Source organism: Bombina bombina, chromosome 2 (assembly GCF_027579735.1).
Source record: "Bombina bombina isolate aBomBom1 chromosome 2, aBomBom1.pri, whole genome shotgun sequence".
NCBI classification, from domain to species: domain Eukaryota; kingdom Metazoa; phylum Chordata; class Amphibia; order Anura; family Bombinatoridae; genus Bombina; species Bombina bombina.
Window position 1 is genome coordinate 590,165,698 of NC_069500.1, and position 12,444 is coordinate 590,178,141.

Genomic DNA, 12,444 nt, shown 5'->3' on the forward strand with positions numbered 1-12,444 from the left:
CACAACCAACATTGTTATATTAATATACTTAATAAATTTAAACCTCTAAATGTCTGCCTGTTTCTAAGCCACTACCACCAACCTCTTATCACATGCTTTTTTTACTAGCTTTTCACAACAGGAGGCTGCTAGTTCATGTGGACCATATACATAACATTGTGCTCACGCCCATTGAGTTTTTTAAGAGTTAGCACAACACAGCACTAATTGTTAAAATGCAAGTCAATAGATAATAAATAAATAGCAATGTGATCAGAGGGCTGTCAGAAGAGGCTTAGATATAAGATAATCACAGAGGTAAAAAGTATATTAATATAACTGTGTTGGTTATGCACAACGGGGGAATGGGTTATAAAGGGATTATCTATCTTTTAAAATATAAAAAAATTCTAGTGTAGACTGTCCCTTTATTTACGCTGGTAGTAATTGTTTATTACCACAAAACTAGCAGAGAATAAAAGGGTACATTGGTGCCAAAAACATTTATAATATAATATAACTCAGTTATTAACTTCTACAAACAACTGATACTTAAATACTATGAAATAGATAGAACTCTCTTGGGTATTTAACTAAAATTATAATAAAAACATTAAAAGAAACACCATGGTTAAAATATATAGGTAAATAATGGAAAAGTGGGAAAAGTATTATGGTTAAAAGGTGGTCACAAAAGCTGTATCTAATCCAGTATATGCATAACACAGATGATATATATATATATACTAGCTGTTGCTCGTGGCTTTGCTCGCACTGGATTAGATGGAGAATCTAAATACCAATTTTCACATCCGTTAACATCTTTCGTTTTTGAGATATAGGTTTCCTCATAAATCAGCCCTCCCTCCTTTTGACCCCCCAAGTGGATTTTTGGGAAATGTTAAAACATGTATTTCTTTATTTTTAAAGGAAAATCTAAATACCAATTTTTAGGTCTGTAACATATTTGGTTTCTGAGATATAGGTATCCTCAAAAATCAGCCCAACTCTTTTGACCCCCCGTAAGTGGATTTTTGGGAAATGGTAAAACACGTGTTTCTTTATTTTTTTAAGGAGAATCTAAATACCAATGTTCAAATCTGTAACATTGTTGATTTTTGAGGTATAGGTATCCTCATAAATCAGACCCCCCTTTTGACCCCCACATAGGTGGATTTTGGGGAAATGGTAAAACACGTTTATTTATTTTTCAAGGAGAATCTAAATACCAATTTTCACGTCTGTAACATCATTGTTTTTTGAGATAAAGGTATCCTCATAAAAAAGCCCCCCCTCTTTTTACCCCCCCTTAAGTGGATTTTGGGGAAATGGTAAAACACGTGTTTCTTTATTTTTCTAGGATAATCTAAATACCAATTTTCACATGTGTAACATCAATGGTTTTTGAGATATAGGTATCCTGATAAATCCGCTCCCCTTTTTTGACCCCCCTTAAGTGGATTTTGGGGAAATGGTAAAACACAGGTTTCTTTATTTTTCAATGATAATCCAAATACCAATTTTCACATTTGTAACATTGTTGGTTTTTGAGATATAGGTATCCTCATAAATCAGCCCCCCCCTCTTTTGACCCCCCTTAAGTGCATTTTGGTAAAATGGTAAAACATGTGTTTCTTTATTTTTCAAGGGGAACCTAAATACCAAATTTCACGTCTGTAACATCATTGGTTTTTGAGATATATGTATCCTCATAAGTTCACCCCCTTAGGGGCGTAATTTCCAAATATCCTTCCTTAGTGGGTGTCTACGTCATAAAAAAAGCAAAACTTCCAAATTTCACATTCCTAGGTTAAAGGGTTTGAGCTGGGCGTTGATTAGTCAGTCAGTCAGGACTTCTTATATATATATATATATATATATATATATATATATATATATATATATATAGCTATATCTCAAATACCTTGACTCTGTCAGAACAATTATTACTATTACGTCAGTCCACAATTCTATTATGAATGATAGAAAACAATTTTTACATTAGAATAGTAGAGGCTACTTTAAAGGGACACTGAGCCCAATTTTTTTCTTCTGTTATTCAGATACAGCATGCAATTTTAAGCAGCTTTCTAATTTACTCCTATTATCATATTTACTTCATTCTCTTGCTATCTTTATTTGAAAAAGAAGGCATCTAAGTTAAGGAGCCAGACAATTTTTGGTTCAGTACCCTGGACATCACTTGTTCATTGGTGGGTGAATTTATCCACCAAACAGCACGAACAACCCAGGTTGTTCGCCAAAAATGGGCGGGCATCTAAACTTACATTCTTGCTTTTCAAATAAAGATACTAAGAAAATAAAGAAAATTTGATAATAGGAGTAAGTTGCTTAAAATTGCATGCTCTATCTGAATCATGGAAGAAAAAATTTGGGTTCAGTGTCCCTTTAAAGAGAAAACATAAATTAGAAAGAATGTTTTCTTACAGAAAATATTTAATACAGAGTTGCATCACAAAATCATGATTCTTTACTGGGGTACTTACTTTTGCCAAAGTCTCATCATCTAAGTGATTCTTCTGAATCACATGCTGAAGTGCAAAATAAATTCTTTCCTGTAGCTTCTGGACTTTTCTTGGTTCTATCAGCCAAGGTCGATCTTAGGAAGCAAACAGTGAGGAAAATAATTACCAAAGAAAAGTAATACTGAAACCAGAATTAACTATAGCAATTAATAAAATATTGTTGGCAAAAACTGAATCAACTGTTTCTTCATGTTTAAAAGGAAATATAAATTAATTTATGTATGTTTTTACATCTTAATAATTAAAAGAATACTGAATTGATTTAATTAATATCTGCAGGATTTGTGATGACTGACAGACTTCGGAAACCTTACAAATTTCAGCCAAATACATAGTTTTTCAGTTAGAAGTGTTTAGAAATCAGCAAAAAATACTCAGCCCAATAAAACGTAAGTTATAACTGCACTTGCATGAACAATTATATATTTATAATCAAAGACAAACAATTACACTAAAGCCTAAATTTAAATTCCTATTTATACATACTGTACATGTTATGAATTGCCTGGTTTTAAATGCATATAAGGCCACATAAAAAGTTTACCCTACAGCCTTACCTAAATCTGGCCTTGTTACAATGGAATTATTATTATTTGTGTTTTTAATAGCCATATATGTATTTGTGGCTCTTAAAGGGATAAAAAGGTTAAAATTTAAACATAAATGGGCACATTTCAATATTAAATATAAGCATTTTTGCAATGATTCTAGTAAAAACTATTACTGTTTTCACCGGCATACCCACCTATGGAGTGAGGGTCTATGCGCCAGAAGTCAAGCTAATAGATGGTGGTGTGTATTGTGCCTGTGAAAACTTAATTTGTGTCATACAAGCCGCTGCTGACTGAGAAGGTATAGTGTTTGAATGCTAGTGCACAGGCCCTCGTAGTATATGTGCATATGCTGCTGAAAAACAGTAATAACTTTTACAAGAAGCATTTTTTTAAATGAAGTATATTGCAAAAATACCTCTATTTCAAATTGAAATACACCCATGTACATTGAAATTTGGCCTTTCTATCCCTATAAGGATTCTAAAATATTGATTTGTGGCCCCCAACAAAGTTGACCATCACTGTTTTATTGTGTATAATATATCTTGCTTATTTAAAGGGACAGTCTACCATAGAATTGTTATTGTTTTAAAAGATAGATAATCCCTTTCTTACCCATTCCCCAGTTTTGCATAACTAACACAGTTATATTAATATACTTTTTACCTATGTGATTACCTTGTATCTAGGAACCTTCTTCCAGCTCCCTGATCACATGACTGTGACTGTTTATTATCTATTGTCATAAATTTAGCATTGTTTTGTGCTAAATCTTAAATAACCCTCTGTGCCTGAACACAGTGTTATCCATATGGCCCATGTGTACTTTCTGTCTTTGTGTTGAAAAGAGATTTAAAAAGCATGTGATAAGAGGCAGCCCTCAAAGGCTTAGAAATTAGCATATGAGCCTACCTTTGTTTAGTTTAAACTAAGAATACCAAGAGAAAAAAGCTAATTTGATGAGAAAAGTAAATTGGAAAGTTGATTAAAATTAAAAGTCCTATATGAATAATGAAAGTTTAATTTATATTAGACTGTCCCTTTAATCTTGCAAGGCATTTGCAAAACAGGCAAGGTTTGTGAGCAAAAGGGGCTGATTTACTACCTGACTGAGGGCTCATTTGATCTACAATTAGGTTTATGCCAGCTCAAACAGGTTAAACGATGAATGCCTCTGCCAGGCTTATCTTCCTTACACATCGCTCTTCATCTGCTGCACCTCTCTGCCAATCCCTTCACTGGCTTCCTCATGTCTCCAGGATTAAACACAAAATTCTCACTCTGACACACAAAGCCCTCAACTGCACTGCTCCCCACTATATCTCAGACCTTGTCTCCAGATACTCTCCCTCCTGTCCCCTTCGCTCTGCTCATGATCTCCTCCTCTCCTCCTCTCTTGTTACCAGCTCAAACAGGTTAAACGATGAATGCCTCTGCCAGGCTTACCTCCTCACATTCCCGTTTACAAGACTTTTCCAGACTGGCTCCCATCTTTTATTTTTAATTATATATTTTATTGAGGTAACTTGTTACAAAAATACAGTTTCATGAATCGAAATCAAAGTAAACAATCACAGTTGCTCAGTTAACAATGTATGTACAAAAAATATACCGTTACACTGTGAATCTTATGTCAGAATCGATGTAAAGGGAAAAACATAAGCCTCTTATTTTCTGTTATGTTTCTAATTCCTTCAGGTTAGTTAGTAATTGCACAACATATCTAGTTCAGTCATAGGGCAGGGAGTGGGGCCCCAGGGAGAGAGAGAAAAAAGAAGAGGGGAAAGAAGAAGAAGAAGAAAGAAAAAACAAAACAAAACAAAAAACCAAGGTGGGGCAAGGGGTGGACTATAAGGTAGTAGCAACATATGTAGGAAGCATCTGTTACCAGCAGTCTAATAAAACTAATTCTGAGTGTCTGAAAGGGTAAATTAATTGGTCCACTTCCCCTGGTGGAAAGATCTTAATAAATGCAGACCATTTTTTTAAAAATAGAATCACCTCTCTTTCAGAGGTTAAAGATACATCCATCTGTTCAGTAATACATTGCTTTTTCATGTAATTTTTGATTTCTTGAATATTAGGTATCGAAGGGTCTCTCCATTTCCCAAAAATCAAGTTTCTCGTTGCCAGAATTGCCACATTCCTAGTCTTTTTAAATTCAGAAATTGTAGGGGATTCTATGAGGAAGACCACCTCTGCCAAGGAGAGAGAGAGCATAGGTAGCTTTAGTACTTTAATCAGCCAGAATTCTAATTTTCGCCATAGTTGTCTAACTCGTGGACATGACCATATCATATGAACTATGTCAGCTGCCGGGTAAGAGCATTTAGGGCATGTGTTAAATTCATAGTTATGCCACTTGAACCCTTTAAGTGGAGTATAGTAAATTCTGTATAATAATTTGATATGTTATTCTCTCCAGCTAGTAGATAATGTAGTCTGGGCTACAGTGTCTATATATTTTTTCACTTGCTCTAACTCGATGTCTAGTTCTGGGACTAGTAGGTTCCATTTTTGTGTTATCTGCTGAAGGTTATAATCTCCCTCTTGACTAATCAGATGATCATACCAGTATGATATAGAAGATAAGTCACTTTTAACTAATATGGGCCAATTATCCAATTTCCCCCATGACTAAGTCCATCTGAATTTCTCTTCAAGTGAGAAGAGATAGTGTCTGGCCTAGAGGTAAGCAAAAAAAATCTTTATTGCTTATATCAAAATCCTGTTTCAGTTTCTCAAATGTTTTAACCGATGAGGTGTCTTGATCTATAAGTTGAGTCATAAGTGAAAGACCCTTCTATTGCCAGATCTGAAAGACTTGTGATTGAGTACCTTCTTGAAATTCTGGATTGCCGCATAAATCTTGGAATTTTGGGATAGTTAAATCAATGTCTAACTTATGTCCAAGTTTTTTCCATGCTTGGATTACCATATAAATTGATTGAAAATGTTTCACTTTCTTCGGTATTAAGTGAGCTGGACAGTGGATTAAGGTTATAGGGTTATAAGGAAATATAATGTTTCTCTCTAAATTATTGTTAGTGAAATAGTCCTTATTCACTATCCAGTCTATTGCAATGCGCGATAGGAAGACCAAGCTATATTTGCTAAGATCCGGGAGAGCCATTCCCCCATATCTTTTTGGAAGATATAGTTTATTTAAGGAAATTCAAGGTCTTTTGCATTTCCAGATGAAATATCGAAGAGCCCTATTTAAGCTTTTCCAGTCTTTGACTTACAAGCTCACCGGAATATTTTGTAAAGGATATAAAATTTTGGGAAGGAGGACCATTTTGAATAAAGCAATGCGTCCTGAGAGAGATATCGGAAAATTCTGCCAGCTGACCATGTAGTCTGTTATCTTAGACAAGATAGGAGAAATATTGAGGCTGTACCACTCTTGTGGATTAGTTGAAATGTTGATGCCTAAATACTTAAAGTTAGTCAAGACGTCCTTAAAAGGTATCGTAGCAATGGAAGCCTCATTTTTCTTGACCCACAGTAGCTCTGACTTAGAGATATTAAGCTTATAGCCTGTGAAGGTTCTATATGAATTAGTAATTGAAATCAATTTTGGGATATTAACCGATGTATTGGACATGTAAATTAACACGTCGTCCACATATAGAGCTATTTTTTGCTCCATTGTGCCAATTTTTATTCCCTGTAAAGTCTGTCAAATCTTAAGGGCTAAGGGTTCAATCGCTAAGTCGAATAATAGCGGTGACAATGGGCACCCTTGTCTTGTGCCCCTCTGAAGATTAATTAATTTAGATTCAATTTTATTAATTTTATTTTATTAATAGTTAATTTAGTTGAGGAATTTCTACAAAGATTAGTAATAAAAGAGATAAAATTATCCTTAAACCCGAATCGAGACAGGGAATTCAGAATGTGCTGATGAAAAACTGAATCAAACGCTTTTTCTGTGTCAAGCGAGATGATTGCTATGTCTGATTGATCTTGAGAGGAATCTTTGTGGGAATTATAGAAGTAATCAAGTGCTAAAAAAAATTCTCTAATCTTAGCTGCTAAGTTGTGCCTGCACAGAAAGCCTGTCTGATCTTTATTACTAAGGTTGCCTATAACTTTTTGAAGTCTTTTGGTTAAAATAGATGTTAGTAACTTGTAATCAGAGTTAAGTAATGCGATAGGTCTATAGGACTCTTTTTTCCGTGGATCTTTCCCTGGTTTCAAAATTAATGATGTAGTAGAAGCTGTGAAAGATGAAGGAATAGGCTTGTTATTTATGTAGAAATGATTAAACATTTCTTTTAAATAAGGGGTAACAGTTGGCGCAAGGATCTTATAAAACTCATTGGGAAGAGAGTCCGGGCCAGGGGCCTTGTCAAGGCACAGCTCTTTAATTGCGGAAGTGATCTCTTGCTCGGAGATAAGGGCATTGATATTAATTGATGCTTCTTCGCTCAAAACTGGGTGCTCAAGCCCTTTCCAAAAAAGCTTGGAAGCTTCTTCATCCGAGCCTTTGTTGGCATAAAGATCTCTATAGTAAACAAAAAAGGCATCAATGATGTCTCTTGAATTTTGAAGTAAAGTTCCTTGTTCCAGGAGTGAGTCAATTGAAGAGTTTCCTTGTACATTTTTTTTTTTTTTTTAAATCATTTTTTATTGAGATTTCAAATACAAACAACAGCAAATAAAACTTTTGTCCATTTACATTAATAGAAGCTACAAATAGTATGTAAGTTGATCTGGTATGTAATAGGCTTTACAAGATGTTTGAAAAACTGAGACATAAGCATCTGTAAGAGCTCTTTTGTAGAAACGTTTACAAATGTAGGATTATAAATGACACCTTTGTTGAACGGCCAAGTAAGTGAATGAACTAGATTTAGTGAAATCTCTTTTCTTTTTTAAATAGTTAGAATGTAATGATGAATGAGAAAAATAAATTGGGGGAGGGGGATATCAGCAGGCCAAAGCTGCTCAAGAATTATAAGAGTAAGGGGGAGGGGGGGGGGGCGTGTCCAGTTTTAATCATAATGGGGCCAGATAAGGAGTTTATCTTGGGGTCCCTATAAAACTAGTGTGGTGTGTAAGTAGATGACTGCAGGGGATATCTTATGGTATATAGAACCATTTAAGTTAATTAAAATCTCAGTCTGTGATGTGAGTTGTTGCTTGAAAGATGCCAGAAATATGGATTTTGGCGTATTATAATAGATACAAATAATAATAATAACTAGGTATCTAAATCATAATGCACGTGTACATATATAACATTATCATAAGAAGAAAAGATATATAAACAAAACTTCAAAACCTTGTTCTTTCCTCAATATATGGCTGTTAACTATGTCCTAAGCAAAAGGGAGTGTAATATGAGCGTCAGAAAGTTGTATGAAGGAGAGATATGTAACTCAATTAGTTAGGGAGTCTCTAATTCTAGGAGTGGAGTGTAGGGAGTAAAAATCTTTATGCTAGATAAGATCATTTTGAGAGAGAAGATAGTGAGGACTCAAATTTGTATAAGTGTCTAGTTTGAAATAAATTCGGATTTTTTAAGTTCTGAAAACAGGTACTAGGACCACTAGTTTTCTATAGTAAAAGATTAAATGCCAATTATTTAGTGATGCTCAATCTAAATAGACTTAGATATACTGCAGCACCTTATGTGTTAGGAATTGATCTGGGTGAGCTGTATAGTTGATGAGTGAGAATGAGGTGTATACATAAAAATAAACATCACCTTAATAACTCAACAATGAAACATAGAACATAACAACAAACTGGCAGAGTAGGGACAGCTGACAAAACAGAAGCGTAAGTACTTATTTATCCTAATATGAGGAGTAGCAAGTTCTGCAAAGCCATAATATTTGCAAGTTTATTACCATTTTCCAAATATATATAGAACAATATAGCTTTTTTAAATAGATTCAGATGCAAGCTCATGAGCTGGTCAAGTGTGATAAACCTCTGCTAATGCTCTTATCATTTTCAAGGTGGTAACTAATCCCCAATATTTGCCCAACATAAACATATTAAACAAAGGTTACTTGGGGCTATCTTAGTGAATAGCATGTATCAGAGTAAACAAGTTTAATAATCTAGGGACCCTTTCATATATTGTGAGATTATATAGAGCCAGTGAGGGATATTTAGTGCTACCAGACCTCTTGCTCAATAAACTAGGGCTATAACTTAGTTCAGGGAATGAGAGTAAGGGAAGGAATCGCTAAGAGAAGAAGAGGGAAGGTAATATATAAGGGCTTGCAAATCAAACAGATTGTGAAATAAATAAACAAAATACGGAATGCAAAACTGAAGTTAAATTGACAACAGGGCTAATGTGGAGACGCGGTCACCATGATCCCATCAGTAAGGCAGGCTATCATACCGGGCTGTCAGTCTGACAGTACAAAAAAGTTTAGCCCACACCAATCTTCCTGAACCAAGAGATCACAGATGGAGCATCGAGCTTGTAGCATCTCGGTCTATCCTGCATTTTTTGCTGCTGATGCCATTTCCCCTTCTCTATCTCCGGTGAGAGAAAAGAAAGTAAGGGAGATTGTAAAGTCATGGTGTTGATATTCCAATGAGCAGTTAGCAGGTACGGTCGCTCTATTTTAGCGTAGTTATGGCTTGTGTTGCAAGTCAAAACTCTCGGAGCGACTGTGTAGCCATGTCTTTTAGCGGGCTGCAAGTGGGCTGTTACCTCCTCCTCTCGGGCAGTAAAGGGGTCTACGGTATCTCTCAGGATGATGGCTGTATCCTCTGTCAAAGGAGCGAAGGGGAACATCATCTCACACGGCACTGGTAAGTTTAAAGCAGGCAGCTTCAAACTGCTGGTCGACTCCCACTTCAGTATTTTGTGAGGTTTATCCTATGTGTTAGAGAGCGGCATCTCAGGATTCAGTTCCGTAAGCTGGAGTGATCGTTCAGCTCTTATCCCTTCCTTCTCATTCATGTCTAACGGCTTGCGCATGGACTTACATAAGCCCTTTAGCTCATCAAATTGCCGGTACATTTGGAGCTCAAAGGCCGCAAGCTGGGACTTTAAAATTACATGGAGCGCCTGCATGGATGCAAAATTAGTAAGTATGACCTCTCTGGAGAGACTGCAACACCTTGGTTACTGGTAGAAAAAAAAGTCACGGCTCCTCAGAAGTACTCCACAATAGGCCTCAATCAGTGAAAAGCTTATAAGTCTCAGATAAACTTAGAAGGTGGTATGATCGACTGGTCTTTCATCTGTATTGGGGGTCCTGAAAGCATAATTTCAGTGATTGAGTTACAATCTCCAGTGGATAAAGGTTAGTTAGGATGATTTGACTCAGAGCTTCTGAAAATGCGACTGAGCGCCATCTTAGCTTGGACACGCCCCCTCCTTGTACATTCTTAACTAGATTTGCGAGCAATTTGCCTGCCTTGTCTCCGTATCTATAAAATGTAGCTTTATTTTTAAAATCAGCTTGGACTGAGGCGCGCATTAAGAGAATATCTCTCTCTCTCTTAGCCGAGGCGTATCTCCTCCAATTTAGCGATGTTGGTTGAGTTAGATATTTATTGTAACTATTAGTGAGTGACCTCAGTGCTTCACTCTCTCTCAGAGCTGCCCTTTGATTAAAGTCTGCCATGTAAGCAATAATGTGCCCCCTAATTACCGCCTTGCCAGCTTCCCAGAGTGTGCTTGGGTCATTAACAGTGCCAACATTTAAGTTGAACTATTCAGACATTCTGGCTGTCAGACAGTCCTTAAATTTTAAGTCTTTCATTAAAAATTTAGGGAAAAAAATCGACGTGAGGTATATATTTCATCACTTATTGGAATTTTTAATACTATTGGAGCATGATCTGAAATAGTCACTTGTAGTATTTTTGTTGTGGTACCAATATTTAATAAATTCTCATTGACTAGGAATAAGTCAATTCTGGAAAGAGACCTTACACTCTTAGCCTTGCATGTAAATTCTCTTTGAACTGGAATCTGGATCCTCCATATGTCTTTAAGAGCTAGATTCTTAACTAAGATTTTAAACATTTTGCTTTCTAACTTATCCCTCTTGGTCGTACCGGTCTTAGGAGTTTGCCTAAGCCTGTCTAAGGGAGTCTGTGGAACCATGTTGAAGTCCCCTGGTACAATTATATTTCCTTCACCCAGTTGTAAGATTTTTGATTGAAGAAACTCCTAAAAATTTCTCTCAAAGTCGTTAGGAGCATATAGATTGCAAAGCGTAAAAATCGAATTTGCTAATCTAATTTTTAAAATCAAAATTCTGCTTTCCGGATCCTTATATTCTGATAAAACTTTGTATGGATTTTTCTTCCCTAAAAGAATAGCTACCCCTCTTTTCCTCCCTATACTTGGCGTAAAAAACACCTCATTTACCCAAGAAGATTTCAATTTTACGGATTCTTCTGCATTTAGATGTGTCTCCTGAATAAATGCAATGTCTGAATTAAGCTTCCTCAAATGCGAGATTATCAATTTGCGTTTTATTGGAGTTGATACCCCTCCAACATTCCAAGAAGAAAAAGTTAATTTTTTTATGTTAGTCATCAATTAACCTTGATGGGCTCAGAATATCAGATAGGGAGGTAGGGAAGGATGGAGAGAAAAAAAAAAGAAGAAGAAAAATCTCCCCCCCTCACCTCCCCCCCGTGCCCCTATCCCTGCCCCACCGCCCCTGATCATCATTGAAACCTGAAGAAGAACTGATAAACAAAAAAATAAAGAAAACATCAACCATATGTATCTTCTGTACAGTGGCGACACCATCAGCTAAGTTAAACCCATCATGTCGCAAAATATAACATTTTATATCATATTACTTAACACATTTTTCAGCATAAAATATTTCTGCCTTTGAGGCATCATCAAAGAAGTATACCTGACCCTGGGCTTCTACCTTGAGCCTAGCTGGGTAAACAACCGTGGCTGAGAATCCTTCTTTAATCATCTTGCCGCATATGGGGGAGAGCTCCCTCCTTTTTAGAGAGGTTTCATATGCAAAGTCCTGGAAAACCAGGACCTTGTGCCCTTCTATTGTAATAGGTGCGTTTTTGCGTGATAATTGCATAACCTTGACCTTGTCCTGAAAATTCAGGTATCTCACTATAATAGGTCTAGATCTCAAATTGTCACCAACGGATGAGGGAGATCTCCCCAGTCTGTGAGCTCTCTCTACCGCCAGGGGCAGAGATTCTTTAGGGATATTCACAAATTAAGGGAAAGTCTCAGCTGCAAATTTCAAAAGATCTGTGAATTGTATGGTTTCGGGGACCCCAATTATTCTAACATTATTTCTTCTGGACCGATTTTCTAAGTCCTCAATCTTATTCTGTAATTCTCTCAAAGTTAAAGAATGTGCCTGCAATTTGGTATCCTGTGTAGC

General features: G+C 36.1%; 1 protein-coding gene across 1 annotated transcript in view; it reads right to left on the reverse strand.

Annotated features, from left to right (window-relative positions):
* The window catches only part of RORB (RAR related orphan receptor B), a 157,607-nt gene that overhangs the window by 805 nt on the left and 144,358 nt on the right, over window positions 1-12,444 (reverse strand). Inside the window, exon 10 of the mRNA XM_053699973.1 lies at window positions 2,487-2,599. Coding sequence (XP_053555948.1) covers window positions 2,487-2,599 — 113 coding nt within the window. The remainder of the gene's footprint in view (window positions 1-2,486; window positions 2,600-12,444) is intronic.